This window comes from Aythya fuligula, chromosome 5 (genome assembly GCF_009819795.1).
Source record: "Aythya fuligula isolate bAytFul2 chromosome 5, bAytFul2.pri, whole genome shotgun sequence".
Taxonomy (NCBI): Eukaryota; Metazoa; Chordata; class Aves; order Anseriformes; family Anatidae; genus Aythya; species Aythya fuligula.
Window position 1 is genome coordinate 45,264,835 of NC_045563.1, and position 17,808 is coordinate 45,282,642.

The 17,808-nt window shown below is 37.7% G+C and overlaps 1 protein-coding gene across 4 annotated transcripts in view; it reads left to right on the forward strand.

Annotated features, from left to right (window-relative positions):
- NPAS3 (neuronal PAS domain protein 3) overlaps positions 1 to 17,808 on the forward strand; it is a 611,440-nt gene that overhangs the window by 569,668 nt on the left and 23,964 nt on the right. For all 4 annotated transcript variants that reach the window (XM_032187821.1, XM_032187822.1, XM_032187823.1 and 1 more), the window contains one exon: positions 11,913 to 12,106. In XM_032187821.1, the coding sequence (XP_032043712.1) occupies positions 11,913 to 12,106 (194 nt within the window). The remainder of the gene's footprint in view (positions 1 to 11,912; positions 12,107 to 17,808) is intronic.

Genomic DNA, 17,808 nt, shown 5'->3' on the forward strand with positions numbered 1-17,808 from the left:
CAAAATTGGAGTGAATTGACAATGTGTAATTGAAATGTGAAACACTCATCACTGAATATTTCTTCATAAAATGGATTTGATTGAAAATATGTACCTATATTTGCATGTTCTTCAAACATTTCAGGGGAGGCTTAGGATGGCACTGCAGGCTTGCAGGTCACATGTCTCTTAAAAGTAACTCAAACCTGAGATACAAACATTTATGGCCTATTGCAATCACTGTCATTGAACATACAGTTTGCATGTCTCTATTAATTTATCAGTATTTCAATGCATTTGACAGAATTGTGCAAAATAAGTCTGTATACTCATTCACATTTTATAGAGACAAACTAGGGCTTTGAGGGGTGCACAGTCAGGCAAGAGATTTGTTTCAGCAAGAATGTCTCCTAATATACGTGTTCTTTTTGCATATATTAATTTATAGTGCCTAGTGCAAACAGTAGGCAACATCTTCCTTGCCTCTTTGCACAAGGGTGTTCATAACCTGGAAGACTTTTACAGAAAATAAAAATAGAATTGGTAGATACCCAAATAAATATATGTCAAAGAAGAGTCAAAGTATTGACTTTTTATTGACACAGCTTTCTCAGGGAACTAGCAAGCATGTCTAAGGGGGATTTCCATTTGATATCCAGTATAGCTGGATTTACAGAAGAGGCCAATCACAGTCCCTGAACAAAAGTCTGCAACAAATTGAACTGCCAACAGCAGAGGGGGAGGACAAGTGTTGTTAAGAAGGGAAAAAAAAAAAAAAAAAAAACAAGAGTGGTCATTTTTTTCAGTTTCAGAGGTCACTTATTTTTTTCAAAGATTGTTATCCCTGGGGTCTTTGGTTCTCAGCATATTCATAAATTAAATGAAGACCAAGGCAAACAGGGCAGTTACAGTGCTTATTGGATTGTAAAAATGTAAGTCTAATGTGAACAGCAGCACAAGAACTTCATGATTTTGTGTGAAGGGGGCTATAAAATAGCAGATAAAATTCAGTTCAGGTAAATATAAAGTAATGCACCTGGGAAAAAACAATCCTGGCTGTATATATACAATGATGAGCTCTGAACTAGCTGTTACTGCTCAGAAGAGATAACTTTGAGTTGTAATGTGTAGTCTACGAAAGCAACAGCCCAGTTCTAAGTAGTGGTCAGAAAGAAAACAGAGTGCTAGCAATGGAAAAGGAAAAAAAAAAAAAAGAGAGAGAGAAAATGAAACAGAAAATGCCATTATACCACTGTACAAATCAATGCTGCGTCTTTATCTTGAATACTTGTGCACTTATTATCCCACCTCATCTCAAAGTGAAGATAATATAAAAGCAAAAAAGTGACAACATTGATCAACATTGTGAAACATCTAAAATATACCTAGGAGATTCAGCTTGGAAGAAAGATGACTAAGGAGGCACATGACAGAGAGCATCAGTGTATAGAGAGGGTCAATAGTGTATAATTTTCTGCAGTCTTTCAATATGTAAGGTGCACAACAAAATTAAGTAGTAAATAGCAAACTCAGAACAAGCAAAAGGAGGCATTTACTGGGTCCATAGTGAAACTCAGTGCCAGGGGGCACTCTGAATACAAAAATACCTACCAAAAATACTTACCAAACTAACATAATGCCTTTATCTCAGGATGTCCTGAGAAAATATGCAAGGGAAATGTCATTATATGCTTGCCTAGTCTGATACTCTCCCTTAGTCAGCTGTTATTGGCCATTCCATGAGACGATGCTGACCTTTGGTTTGACCTGCTACAACTGCATGTAAGGACACACAGTTGCTTCTCTAGAAGGGCTGTCATGGTGTGACTTAACCTTCCCCTACAGCCAGGCACTGTAAAGACATTTTAGCACTTGGGGCTTGCTGTTTGAATGCCAGCTATTTTCTTTATCAGTACCTTACGAGACCTTTTAAAAATTGTTTAAATATAATGCTGAGCACATTCAGAGAACTACTGAGGTTAGATGTTGGCAGACAGGTCAGAGAATTTTTGTATCCCATCCTCTACAACCACCTGAAAGGAAGTAGTGGGAAGCTGGGCTCGGCCTCTCAGATAAATAACAATAGAACTAGAGGGGAGTTGCACCAGTTGCACCAGGGGAGGTTTAGGTTGGAAATTAGGAGACATTTCTTCTCAGAAAGAGTAGTCAGGCACTGGAATGGGTTTCCCAAGAGAAGTGGTAGAGTCACCATCCCTGGGAGTGTTTAAGGAAAGGTTGGACGTGTTGTTTAGTGACATGGCTTAGGGGGTGATAGTGGTGGTAGGGTGATGGTTGGACCAGATGATCTTGGAGGTATTTTCCAACCTTAATGATTCTGTGATTCTATGTTCATTCCTTTTCACTGTTTGGATGTGGAGGCATTACTGGCCACCTGTAGCAGCTTTTCTGAGATACACACTTATATTTTTTGAAAAATCAGTTCATATACTTTGCTATGTTTTCTCCTTATAAACTGAAAATATAGAGTTTAAATTCATACATGTCATTTATGGTAGAAGGAAAGCACATTCATAACTAGGAAAAATTCACCGTTTTTGCCAATCTCTACCTTTGCTTTCATTGCAGTCGTGGCATTTTGCAGTAAAGATCTTCCAGGAAAACTTGTGTGTTTGTACACAGCAAGTGAAAAGTGTGCCATGCTAGGAGAAACCATACAAGCAGTGCAGTAAACAAAATGGTTGTGCTTGCCTGCATAAGAGCCTGTAACAGATACCATTAACACAAGCAGAGGAAACTTGGTGTTAATGAAGTTCCCATAGTAGTTCTCAACATTTTTCATAGTGTGTCCCTGCTTTCCTGTGGCTGAAGCCCAGATCTTTCCTACTATTTAGCCATAAAATAAAGAGCACTGAATATGCCTTTTCTTGACTATCTTCATAATGCATTCTGGGCTTGCAACCCTAGGTGAAGAGCTCAAGTAAAACATAAACAGTACTGTCTTAATCAAGGCTAAGCTTGGGAATCCATTTCTTTCTTTACAAACAACAGCATTTTCTTTTTTTTTTCTTTTTTCTTTTTCTTTTTTTTTTTTTTCTGTGTGTGTGTAAAAAAATGCATTAATATCAGATATTTTGTTTTATCTAGACCTTGCTCACTGTGCAGAGAATCACCTAAGGTAATTGTTGGGTTGCTAAGAACTACATCAAAAAATGTGTGTGTGTGTGTGGGGGGGGGGGAAACACCTTTATTTCTCTCTCCAAAGATTGAAATAAAGACACTACATCTGAAGAATATTTATTATTGGCTATCTTTAATGCAACAAGACTTGGTTGTCCTGGCATAAAGGATTCAGGCTAACTTTTTAAAAAAAACTTTCCAGCTTCTCTGTTGCAAAATGATGTAGCTAGTTCCCACTACCCGCAGATACTCCAATAAACTATGTTGGAACTGATGCAACAAAAGTCCTTTCTCAAGTTTATTTTTTACTGCTCACAGTAGCACCAGAATTCTGGAATAGCAAGCTCCAGGAGTTTGCTCATGGGCAGGGTTGACAATTCCTCTATTACACCCAGCACACTTCAATAACTAAATGCTTTCAACTTTCTTTAAATGGTATTAAGGAAAAAATATCCTCAAGGCATTATTTTTAAAGGGGACTTCAAACATTCTATGAGAAGAAAAAAAAAAAATGCAACACATTTGAACACCAAGGGACTTTGCAGTAGAAAATCTGTTAAAAGTGGAGCTATCTTTTGAATTTCAGGGTTAAATAAGTATTGGTCATAAATCAGGGAAACAGACTACCAAAATTTCTGATGCATTCCAGATTTCTTGTGTAGATCAGTGGTAGCCAGATTCTAATAGATCATTTAGAAATATAAGTTAGTCACATGAGCTAGCTTTAGAATTAACTATGTTTCATTTATTCCTCTGAATTCAATATACAAAATCGATTATAACATTTGCTAGGAGTATAAGAAAATCCCAGGTTCTTAATCTTTTTTACTATATAGACTTAATTCTGCAATAACTCAATATTAGATATTACAGAGTTTATATTTAAAAGCAGCTGTGAAGTAAGCAGATGTGCAAGCGTAAATCTGCTCATCTTGAATCCTGCAAATGGTCTGCTCTGGAGGTCATATCAAAGAGATTCTTTTTCCAGCTTAAACCTGTCTTTTCTAAATAGATCTCAACCTGATCTCATTTAATGCATTGATGTCTGGTTTCTTAGTCATTATATTTGCTGTATTACATATCAAAAGGACTCTTGAGAAATTCCCCCGAATTGATAATTCTAATTTCTTATGTATAGCTACTCTCTATTCACTCTGAGGACAGCTCTATTGTATGCTAAACCACGAATTGTAAAAATTGATCCCTTTGTATGTAGGTTTGTATTAAATTGAGATACTTTATTTTCTCCTGTTTGTTGCCACACATGGGTTCCTGGTGTCAGTTTGTATTTGGCTGTTTGAGCATATTAAAGTTTTGCTGGTGCTTATGATGTTCTTGCCAAGAGCGCTCTTGCAGCAATCTGCACTAGAACAGTCTTTGTGCCAATTACTTCAAAAAGTATTCTGTTATAAAAACAATTTTTATGGCTACTTTTTCAGGTTGCAGTGTGGTGATTTCATTCAGTTTCTTCTTTTTCCGTTTCTTAAGCTGACCTTCTTCAAATGCTTGTAAGTTTCGGATTATGAAAAAATAATGCACCGTTGATAGATTGAGTTGTTAATAAGAGATCTTAAAAAGGAAAAGGGTTCAAAGGTATTAAAATAAAACCTGACATGTTGAATTACTAACACTGCATATATTTAAAAAATACTATTTATCAGTAAAATGTATGGAGTGCCTATTGAGAAGGCTGATTATGAAAATGCAGTTGTATAAGGCAAAATAAATGAAAAATTACAACGTATAATTACTCAACATGCTGTTTGCGTTGCTTATGCTATAAGGCTGATTTCAGGAGTGTTGGCTTTGCATTAGCATTTTCTCTTTAGTTTAGAGAAAAAGGGGTTGCTGATATGTTCCAATTCATAAAAAATCACAACACAGGAAAAATAGGAACAATAATAACAATATTTTAAAATACATGTATGCTTTTGAATGGAGGGTCTCAGTCATGCAACTTTTACTGCTACAGTGAATGTCAGTGCAAAGCTGGGCCTCAGAGTGCGGGCCTAAGAGCCGTCATGTTGATAAAGACGTGTCAGTATACAGTGCAGGACAGTGTGCTATGTTGTACTAAATAATTGCTCCTAATATATTACCCTAAATAATAAAATGGAAGTGTTCTTATGGAACAGAATGAAAAATCAGCCATAAATTAAGGATTTAACAGTGTTGATCTAATGCTATCTAAAATGCAGATATATTTTTTATTAATTATTCTTGAGCAACCTCTGGTCTACTGGTCTTTTTCTAGACTGTTACAATTTGATGACTCTTGAAAAACAATCTATTGAACACTCTTGAAGATATGTGTTTTTTGTGTGTGTGTGTGTATGTGTTGCTTTTTTAATGACAGCTTTATGAGTTGTATCTCATACAGCAGTCTTCCATTACTTGCACAAAGTTGCAATTTATTCCTTAGATAACCCTAACCTAGCCATTTCCATATCAGTGAGTTTCATATGATAGGTGTAAGATGAGCAGTGTCAGGTTCTTCTTTTGACTTCAGTCATTTAGAGAGTTAGAAAGTGGTCCCCATCCCCTTCCTTGTAGCTTGTTATCTAGCAAGAAACAAGTGGGAGATAAGACCTTGTGTGCCTTGAGGTTGAGGACGATTTGGAATTAGACATCCAAGCAGCTTTTCACATGATTTCTCAAAACACTAACTTTTGCGCAGATCAGCTCTTCCCTATGGTGTACATGAATGAAAGTGACTCTGGCTATTATGCTTGCTACTGAACTCAATAGTTCTCATATGCAATAAATAGTGCTCTACTTGGGTCCCTTTTGATACTGAGCAAGAGCTGTGAACTAAGCCTGCCAAGCCAGGGTGTTTCTCATGTGATGCTTGTCTTTAAGCATCAAATGAGTTTGAGGTCTCATAAGGATACATTTTTAAACCCCTTAGGATTAGCCTAAATTCTGCCTCTGACTGTTTTAAGCAATGAAATAGCTTTTGAATCATATTATTTGGAGAGAGTGATATTGGGGGAAAAAGGGGAAAAGCCAAGAGTGTCTCCAAAAACTAGTATTGACTTTTTAACAATAAAATACATCCTGAGACCAAATATGCTGTTTAAATGTAAATACCATTTCCATTTCCAGACTGTCTTTTGCAGGTGTATTTGAGGGGATTTGAAATGTACTTGCAGATGGAAAAGAGGCTATTGACCTTGAAACTATGTATGTGTTAGGAATAATGTTCACCCTCCTTGAAATCAGACTTGCATTCTTTGAAAGGGTGCTCAAGACCACAACTCTTAACAGAGGTTCAGGTAGTTTTCAGTGCATAACTGAATTAAGACTGACTGCATTTTACTTGCAAAGATGTTTCTAGGGATTCAGAGATTACTGCCTAGCCTCTTTTTCTTAGCCACCTTGGTTCAGAATGACTCACTCACAGCTGCACTAACTGCTATTTTCCTTTGTTCTACAAGCACTTCTTAAAGGATAAAACTGAAGCAGCAAACTTCTGAACCAAATAAGAGTTGAGAACATTTACTGTAAGTAGACATGTTATTCTGCTATGGCACCCAAAAAGGTAGGTGATACAAAGCTGGAGATGGGTGATGTTAACAAGGAGAAAAACGATATGATGGTTAGAGAGGAAAAGAGACAGTCGTACAACAGGAGCACACATCTACAAACTGCAAATACAGTGTGTTCACTATGTAGTCAGCAGTAGGTCTAAGTAAGGGATATGCAAGTATTACTGGAATTGTAAACACAAGATCTTACTGGATCTCTTCAAGCCCAACTGCTGCTGAATGATAAGGATAGGCAAGTTACATATTTTTCTAAAGCTTTCCTGATGACTGGGAGAGCAAGCTTTGGTTTCAGTGAGGACGAGACAGCAGGACCCCAGAAGTAAATGGCTTCTGACCATGAGGAAACATAAGCAAATAGAAATGCTGCGTTACAGTGGGGTACATGGAGAAAACATGACAACATTGATGGATAAAGAAACCTTTACTAAAGTTTTGGTTGAGAGTCATGGATATACTTTGATGTTAGAAAAGGAGAATTTTTAGGATATCACTGTTTGAACTGCAAATATAACACTGGACTCTGTTTTCTTTGGGAAGTTCAGAGGAAAGCCTGCTTCCAAATGTCCAGTCTTTGCTTGGAAATGACCTGAATTCATTTATCTTGTGGAGCATTAAAACATGTCTTGCTAGTGTCACAGGCAGGTTTTGAGATGTGTTCATGTATCTGAGTAAATGAGTACACAGCTCTTCAAAGTACTAATGTAAGAACATGGCTATAGCTTGTAAGATATTTCTTCAGCCAATTTTAGCAGTTGAAATTAAGTGCATTTTAAAGATTTAGGTGTTGATTTTGGAAAGATACAATAACACCTTTGAGAGACCAAAACAAATATATAAACTCTTGTGAATCACAGTTGTTTTTGTAAAGGGGGATAAATGTATCTGTGAGTTGTTATAAGACAGCTGAATAAATATCCAGACCCATAAACTAAATTAGTGTGTTTTCATACATGACCATCTTGTCAAAATTTAAGCTATAATTTTAAGGCTTCAAACTTAATCTCTCATAAGAGAAATGAACGGGAAGGAGCAATTCTGCAAGTGCTGTGGTTTCAGTGCTATAGTAAATTGGCATAGTGATTTACACAGAGAACAAAAGAAATAGTTTAGAAATTTCTTTCTAATGGAAGTTTAACTTTTGAAGAGCACAGAGACATCTGAAAGATAAAATTCACAGATTTTCCATGCTTGCAGCTTTTTATTGCCTCTGGTAATACATGTCCTTCCTCTTACATCACATGTATATGAAAAAAATAGCTGTAATATTTAAAGATGCCTTTTGACAAAGAAAATATTTCCATCTCTAGAGGTGAGATTTGGCTTTAAAGAATGATGAGCAGGTTCCAGATGTGTTTTTCAAGTGCTGGGCTTTCCTTTCCTTAAGTATTGACAGAGGGAAGGTTTTATCAAGGTCTTTGTGATGTGCTTGTTTATAATGAGAAGACATTAGTAGAGCACATCTAAGTGCTTATTGCTAACAGATGACTAAAGAGAGCATATGGCAGGGAAAAGAAATATATATTTGTCCAAGCAATGTGGCTTGTTAACACTCCCACACTCATCATAAACTGTGTTTATATGTACTTACAATATTTTGCAAATCCCTTTTCTAATCAGCTAAAAATAAAAGCCAAATAATGATTTTTATCCAATATTGGAATGTCAGGGAAAGTTGATTTAACATTTTTTAACAAAGCAATTAAACCCTACAGAAGAATTTTAGAGTATTTGTTTTGCTTCAGTCTGACATTTTTACAGCAGGGTATGTGTTGTACTCATTTCACAGGGTTAACAGTTTTATTGTTGCAGAATGTTTTTTGTTTCACCCACCTGTCTATCCAAATACAAATATTATACAACTAGGTTATTTTACAAGCAATAGTACAAGTTGGAATGATCTATGTCAAAGCCTGGTCTAGATCAGGTCACAAACTTTGTTGTAATCACAACATTTCCGTCTGTTTCTATATGATGAAATTGTTAAGGAAGTTACAACAAATGCCAGTAAACAATTTGTAAGGAAAAAAAAAAAAAAAAAAAAGTCTCTGAACTGTTAAGTCAGTCCAGCTCCCATTAAATTTAAAAAAAAAAAAAAAAAAAAAAAGAGTCTTCCTACTAATTTCAGTGCACCTTGTTAATTTAGCGGGTGCGCAGAGAAATACTGGAGACATTTGTACAGCTCTTCACATACAAAGTTTCTTAATATCCCTTTGGTCAAGAATATAGCATTAACCCACTTTTATATTATGGACAGAATATGGTAGCACCATCTTCTCTTACTGTGATATCTAAATGTAATAATCTATTTCTGTATTATTACTAGGAAAAAAAAAGACAATTATAGTTTAAACACAAATTTGGATTGTTCAGTGGTAAGCACTTATACATTAAACTGCAAGGGAAAGCTGCATTTTCTTTTTTTTTTTTTTTTCTTTTTTTTTTTTTTTTTCTGCTTTTCAGAATATTCCTAGCAAATTTTTGTTAAATATTTACATCTGCATCCAAGTACTGGCCTTCATAAAACAGTTTATGCTTGCAATTTAACTTCATTAAAGCCATAATACTGCTTTAGGATATGATAGACTATTGCTGTGGGATTGAATTATAAAGAGATTTATTTTAGCTCCTGGTGATAATTGACCCTATAATTCCTATCACCCCTAATCCCAGTTCAAATGAACCAATGTTAAAAGTGGCAATACTCACAATGTAGACAAGGTCATGACAGCTAGAATTGTTTTTTACTACCAATTAGATTTCCCACTTGGTGAGTTTGACTAATGTTGTCATAGAAAGGGACTTCTGGCATGGAAATACAGTTTCTTTAGGGACACACGGGCACTGGAACTGAAGGGCAGTTTGTTGAACATTTCCCAGTGTACAGAATCAGAATGCAGTTGAGTGCTGACCCCTAAAATTTGAATTCACATGGGGATTTAGAACATGTCTTGATCCATAAAAGAGCTAGGAACAAGCTTAAAAATTTGAATCTGGAAGCAAACTCTCTTGAAATTCAACAATGTTCAAATATAGCGTGCGTAGCAGGTTTGGAACCATCTCTTGAGATAATACTATGTCTAAGGTGTATTTCAGATGAGGAATCAAAAAAATAAATAAATAGAGTTTTGATTGATCAGAAACTTGTTCAAAAATAAATTATGCTGATATTTAGCTGCAAATGACATAGAGGTTTCAAAAAATACGATGAAGAGATAAATGGATTTTAAGTATGATATATCTTAAAAATTCCCCCAAGTCATAGTGCCAACTTCAAACATATTAGCATACGGAGTTTTATGAAAAAACAACTGAACAACAATACTTTTGCATAGCACGTTCAGCATAAGATTATTTTTCACATTATTACTCGTTATCCATCAGCATTTTTCCAAGCGTTTGCAGATTTGAGTATTTGCAGTAAGCTGAAGCTGCGTGATAAAATGAGACAGATAATGATAAAAAGCATATGTACATGCAAGCCTAGCTAGAAGGAGCAAAATACACTATTACTGCCCCTCCTGTGAAGTTAATCCTATTTCTTTTAGCTATTTCTTCATTAGTTAATGAGGTCTAGGGAAAAAAATAATAATAATAAAATAAAAAAGTGTGTTTGAAATGGTGTTTTTGCATCCTTGCCTTTAGGTACTTCTTCAAATATTCATAGAATAGTTTGCTAATAGTTTGCTCTTGGAAGGTGCATTAAGTGTGAGTTTAAATAATAATTACTTCCAACGTGGGTGGTCAGAAACCTGCAAGTGAAATGGACAACAGATAAGCACTTTTCTTATTCTGATCCACCACACTGGCAGGAGCCAAAAAGTAGAATAGTGGAGAAAGGAGATGTTTTAATAATTAAGGTGGTGGGTGGAGCAGTGGGGTCACTTCAAGACTTAGATCACAGATCTGCTAGCATGGATTAGATTTGAATTTGGATGCACTATGTAGTTTTCAGTCTTATTAATGGAAAAGTTTCTTCTCTCTCACTTTCTATTAACTATCAGTCTCATCAAAAGTAAGCAAAGGGCTTGGCTGCTGTCTTTGTGAGTTGAGTATCAGTGGACATGTAACTACATCCCGTCTCTGTCACCTCCACCAGTAACAAGCAACATAACTGTAGACCTCTGAGTACCAACTCTGGGATCACAGTGAAAGTGTGATCCTAGTGATGGGTAAGCCTGTTTTTTGTGTTGATGCTGGAACACACTCTGAGCATGAAAATCTGAGAAAGCCTCCAACTTACTTTGGAGTTCTTATGACTCTCTTATGCATGAGTGCAGGAACTGCAATTTCCATTTTCAGTTTGATAGCTGGCTGCTTTTATTATTGGTCCTTTTATTTTATTGTAAAAACAACTCCCTCTCCCTTTTTTTTTTTTTTTTTTTTTCCACAGTAGAACTCCTGAAGGAGTGAAGCTGGAATGGTGGGGTTATTCTTTATGTGGAGTTTCAACTTATTCCATTTCAGGCAGCGTTCTTAGACTTTCACTCTCCAGGAGTACAACTGGATCTCCTGGGCATCTTCTGGCGTTATCTTGTGAATAGGGAGAGAGACCATCAGCACCTCAATACATATATAGTGCATTAAGCAAAGACATATTTCTACCAACTCTTTAAAACCTTGTCGTAGATGCATGAAGACCATGCGGCAAAACAATTTGATCACTTGTACACTGTTGCTTCTCATATTGCCAACCATAAAGAAGTAAATCAAGACTGTGAGCAGTGTCCATGCTGTTAGGTGACTAGCAATTCAATTAAATCCATTCTGGAAAAGTTTCAAAACTGCTGATCATTTTGTCTCTGAATGTTAGGAAATTAATGCTTCCTTTCTACCTTCATTATTTCAATTTTATCCCCTTCTCTCTTTCCTTTCGTTGGATTTCTAGTGTGTTTTTTGTTTGTTTGTTTGTTTGTTTTTTGTTTGTTTTGTTTGTTTGTTTGTTTTTTAATTATTATTTTCTCTTTCTGTAACAACCATCAAAACAAAAATCAATAGCACAGGAGTTCTGAGCTTTTATTTAATCAATGTGAACCATTTGCCTGTTATGTTCTTGTCTTCTTTTTTGTCATGAGAACATGTAGACAGCCAATATTAATAAGCTAGCACTAGCACTGGCAGTTAATTATCACAATTTTTGGCTGTAATAAGTGCTCTGTAGGGTATAGTAATGTTACCCTTTAAAAGAAACTGATATCACAGTTGCATCCAGAATTCACTGGGGTTTCTTTTACTGTTTTTATTTTCCAGGTGATTCATATAACAGGCCGCTTACGTCTGAGAGTGTCACTGTCTCATGGACGGACAGTACCCAGCCAAATCATGGGACTTGTTGTCGTTGCTCATGCTTTACCACCTCCTACAATTAATGAAGTCAGGATTGACTGCCACATGTTTGTCACTCGTGTGAATATGGACCTCAATATCATTTACTGTGAAAATAGGTACAGCTTTTAGCTCCTTTTTTTCTTTGCTTTAGCTGCGTGTATTCTTTATTCTATTGGCTTGGTAAAGAGTTTTGAAATTTGTGACTCCTGCAATGTCATCCTGGTGTTGTATGAGAGCACTGGATTCACTCTCACTGTCATCACCTTCAGTACCTTGCATTCTTAGAGGATAAAGAATAATTTGAAACCATAATTTGCAGGACATGTTGCTGAAACAGGGAAGGATAGATCAGGAAAGCTTCCTCTAAGTTTTCTTTGCTTTTTACAATCTTCCATTGTCCCTATCAGAGGCATGATTCAGGGCTAGACTTCTGGTCTGACTTGTATGGCTTTCTTTATGCTCCCCTGACCTCCCCTCCACAAGTCTTGCTCCCTGAAGTTTTCTGGTTTTGAACAAATTTTCAGATTACAACACATTGTGCTTAGTGTTTAATGGAACAGAAGCACAGATGGCCTAGATAGTAAGCTAGAGAGGTGGGATCTGTTGCTGCTAAGAGTTGGGAAAACTGTAGAATAAACTTGTTTAAGGGCATGTTGGGACAGGCAGCAGTGAAATGGGAACAGGTGATGAGGAGTTGTTTGGGGAAGGCTATGTTTGATGTGATAGAGGTGAGTGATCTAGGAAGGCACAAGACAGGATTTAACTTCAGCTGTCTGCTGCCTGTGGTGAGGGCACCAGGACCAGTGGGCGCTCCCCATGCGGGTCTATCAGGGCAGGGCCTAGCAGCCAGGCCTGTCCCACTAGGAGTGTGGCACTGGCGCAGCCCCAGGTCTATGCACCTCACTGTGAACAGGGTCAGGCCGAGACCAGGCCAGGACATGGGCACAGGGTTGGTCTGGGGTCAGTGGGACCCATGGCCAGGCAGGGCAGGGCTGTGGAGAGCTGGAGCCAGGCCCTGCTGCAGCCTCTCTGGGCTGATGTGGGGACCTGAGTCTGGCAAGGGTGGGGGAAACCCCAAAGGGCCTGGTCAAGACTTTCAATGCTTATTGGTGCCCTCAGGGCCCTGAGAAAAAAAAAAATAAAAATAAAAAAATCTACAAAATAGGTATATAGAGCAGAGTGAAGAGATCTGAGAATGAAAATAAGGAAGTCTGGGTCTGTTAATGGAAGTCTGAGATACGGGAGAAAGATTGGAAAAGAAGAATGTAATGCAGCCAAAAACATTGGGTCATGAAGACCTCTCATCTAAAACTAGAACAAGATGACTCAGGCACACATTTCCTGTGACAGCATCCACAGCATATTATGAATTAATAGTTAAAGCTCTTTGGTATGCACAATAATGGAATACCTCTGTTCAGGATAGCACATCAACATAAACTCAAATGCTTTGTCAAATCAGGGCCTTACACAATTTAAAATAATCTTGGGTTTCAATTATGAGGTTATCTTTGCTGTTATGTTGCTAAACAGCCACAATAATATTAGTAATAATATTACTTGGCTATTAAAGAGAACACTGTCTGCGTATTTTCTAAAAGAGAATATAATTGGAGAAGTTTGGAGAAATTGAGACATAGAAAGTGATTTGGACAAAGTCACAGAGAAAGCTGATAACAGTATTAAAGTCTGGGCTGGCTTTTTGCCTGTGATTCTACCCAATGAGCTTCTAGATTCTGTATAATCTGGCTGCTGGTGAAAGAGCTCAGGAGTTTAGCAGTAGCATCTAGAAGAAACCTTTAGCCTTAGTCTTTGATTTGACTGTGACCTACTCTGTTAGTAACGGAAAACTGCTTCTACTGCAGAGCTCATCAGTGGACTCTGTAAAATGAGTTGCTGGTATCTGTCCAGTTCCTAATTAACACATTCCTTTTAACAAAATCACCTGCACTTACTGTTACCTTTGCTGGCAAACTCAACAAAAAAATGCCAGGAATGAAATGAATGTGAAAAATGAACTATTTCATCAAGTCAGGTGTGGTATGAATTTTTGGACTGCGTTAGAAAGATTTACACTTTCTCTGATGTTAGTTTGGTATTTTTATGAACCCTATATTGTGTATGTTTTTTTTTTTTTAATGAAACATTGTTCTCAAAGTTTTCCTTTACTGTCATGTAGCGATAAAACTATATAATTGATGACTTGAGAAAGTCATCACTGAAAAACCTAAGGTGCATCAGACATGGAGTTTTGTTTGGTAATAACATAGAAAGAGTAGATAATGTGGTATACTCTGGTAAGTTAGCTGACTTATACAAGAAAACATTGAGCTTAATAATGTTTTTCATTAGTTAAAATAAAGACATCATAAAGTCACTTCCCTGTCCGTGATGGATTTTACCTGCTATGGTAGCATAGAATGCATACAATGGTACTTGAATTTATCTTAAAATAGTTATATTTTAAGCCATGGTGGTAACATTATTAAAATTATAAAAGGAATTTCAAATAGTAGAAACTCTTCTGCCAGGGCTGAGAGGTGAACGTTAGCTCACTGAGGCAGCAGGGTTTCCACTGATGGAAAAGAGTGTTAGATTAACAGGTCTTGGATTTCATAGCAGGTACAAAGTAGAATAAGGCTATTAAAGCTGGAGGAATGGAAAGGGCAAAAGAAGGGAAAGAAGTAACTGAACAGCTGATGTGAAGCTGTCAGATGAATTATCTGGGCATCTGCCAAGGCCATTCTCCAAGTCAGGGAAGTTGGGATCTCTCTTCTGGGGCTATAGAAAAGGAGCTTAAGTATCCTGTCCTGAATATATGGGCTTGACTCATGGCGCCTGGGGGCAGCAGGGAAATTCTTTGTGGTGCAACAGTAAAGCAAGTGCAACACTGATGAAAATAGAGAAAAATAGATCCATGCTGGGGAAGCTGTAAGCACTATTTATGGAGCAATGGGGAGTTACTGGCAGCCACCAGGAGTAAGGAGCAGAAGCCATGCTACTTAACTGAAATAAATGCTCACAGTGGACCATTGGATCAGCAGGGGTGAGATCAATAGTACTTCTAGTTTTCCAAGTGGTTGCCTGCTTGCAACAGCAGGGAGCAGGAATGACATTACTCAAGTCTTTGGGTGCATCTTGTTACTTTCCTCTGAATGAAGAGATCTACATCAGAATCCAGAACTCGGTGCAGGAACTACTCAACAGTTAGCTTCCCTTTGAGACAAGATCAGTTAGCACACTGGTGCTTGCTATCAATTAATATTTTGTTCTTCAACTATGAAAAAAAATGGAAACCAAAATAAAGAGACTGCTGCTAGAGCACAGCATCAGTCTCTGTGTTTTCAGTGTCAACTGTTAGTGATTAGAGACCATCTAGGGAGAGGCTGTAGCCCAGTTTAACGTGGACGTCTATAGCCATATCTACTAATACATGCCCAAAAAGAAATAATCCACTCTGTATCCTAAATGCAAGGGGTTTGGCCATTTGGTCATGACAATGGTTGACAGCAGTTCCTTAAGATGTGCAGAATCTTGCATAGAGAGCTTCAAGCTTACGAGGCTCTGCACAATTTGTTTCTTACTAAGCAAAGCACATATCCCTATCTTTAAATTTCAATTACATTAATAGTCCTGTAAGTCATTGGAACCACTGATCTGCCTGTGCTTATGTTTTGCAGGATCAGGTCTGTCTATTCAGCAGACCCAAATTCCTACTGATCAACCTGTTGCTTTATTTTGTCAGAGGGCTTAGGATCTGTCTCACAACTAGTGCTCTAAGATACATTATGTTTCTTTCTTTTCTCCCTGTGAACAATCAGTTTTTCCATCTTTGATATACACATGAGTGTCCTATTTGATGCAGTTTCTTTTCCTTCTTTTGGTGTCGTGGCTTATATCATCACTTATATCTTCATATTCTCCTGTTTTTTCTTCCAATTTTTTTTTTTTTAAATCTAAAAACACCCTTTGTCCTTCTTATGTCTGTTTTGAACAGCTGTTTATTAATATTATTCTTAAATTTAAGTGTTTGTGAATCTGCTTCCACAGTTGCCTGGCTTTGTTCACTTTAAAGTGAACTTTCACTGTAAAGGCTTTGCACAAACATGCTGCAACAGAGAAACAAAATAAAGCTGCATCAAATTTACCACAGCGAAGAGCAGAATGATCATCTTCCCTGCAGACTATAGCACCCACAGCCTGGGTGCATCACAGGGCCGTGGCTGTGCCACTGCATAACCTGCTTCTCCCCTTTCACAGCACAACTGCTTCCATTCTCCTAGCTCTCCATACCTGTGCTGCTATCTCACAAAAATGTGACAGTTCAAGCTGCCATATCCTTCTCTCCCCAAAACCACTGGAACAATCACACAAGGACAGAGCTTCTGTCCGCCAGGAGATTGCCCATTTGTACTGGGCTGGGCAGGGGGGCGTTTCTTCTCCCTGATCTTAAAGCAGAGCCACCTCCTCAGGCAAAGAGGCAGCAAACTGTGCCAGTGAGGAGTGTAGAGATGGGAGGGGGAGAGGCTTGAGTTCTGGTTCCTGTTCCAGGTACTGTTTACACACTTAGTTTAGTATAAATATATATTTATATATATACAGTCCCAGGGACAGTAACCTTTAATTCTCAGGCTCTGTTCCCTCTGATGAGGTTTCTTATTACTGGTCAGAGATCCCAGGTCTTTTGTTGACCAGCCCCTAATTCACTATGCAAATAAAATGGAGTAACTTAGCAGGAGGCCTACTACCATCATTCCAGACATCTCTGTCTGGTAAATAGTGTCCTCTCCAAGAAGGCAGAAGAGATGCATTTCAGCTCTGGTTTGTGCTAAACATTAGATGGATGTCCCTGGATGCATATCTCACATCTGGTTAAGTGCTAGAACTACTAGGCATGAAAAGTGCACATCCTTTATCATGCTCTGTCATGAAAGTGGGACAAGGCTGTTGTGTTTTGCACCATACTTGATTTGACAATTCTTGCTAGTATATCTGAGTCCACCTGCTCCATCGGTGATGTTTCTGGGGGGGAGTTTAATTGGACAAGTGCTGCTGTAGTGCTATCTAATACCTCCTTCCTCCTTCTTCAGTCTTCCTTGTCTTTGTGTTCTCTCTGTCTGAGACCGTTTAGCTAGTCAGTCCCTCACCACCACTGCCTGCTGGGAGCCTCTCAGACCTATGTGGTCCAGTTCCTCACTGGCCTGCACTCTGGATCACACTCCTGCTGTTTCAGCTGCCTGCTTCCATCAAGATGTTTGGAGTTCCTTACAACTCTGTTAAATGGATGGCTGTTATGTCTTATGACTGCAAAGGGAGCTTAACCCCAATCATTACAGCATATTTTAAAACCTAAAATAACATTCCATTTCTAGAAAACAGACGTACTTTTAAATGCTGTTGTGAGCAAGGTATTTTTCAATTGTTTTATTTTCCATACTGCGTTTAAGGATTTTGACATCTTGACACTAAATGACAAAAGTTTACATGCACATACACACATGTACACAGGCAGAGGCACACACACATACACACAAAGTTCTGCAGAATAGATTTTAAAGTCTCTATGTGCAATGAACAACAAAGTCCCAGTTGAAAGGGCCCAGAGTGAAAGCTGAGTTCCCAAATGAATTAGACTAAAAAAGATAACACCCTGAGGCATCTGTATGTCTCAGCATTTAAATTATATCCCTTGAAATATCAGTTTGGACTTGGTGCCAAGAAATGGTTGAAGAGCTTTTTCATGCATATACCCAATAGAAGACCAATCTGTTGAAATGAAATGTGTCTCTAATCATTTGGTATAAATGTAACATGTTTT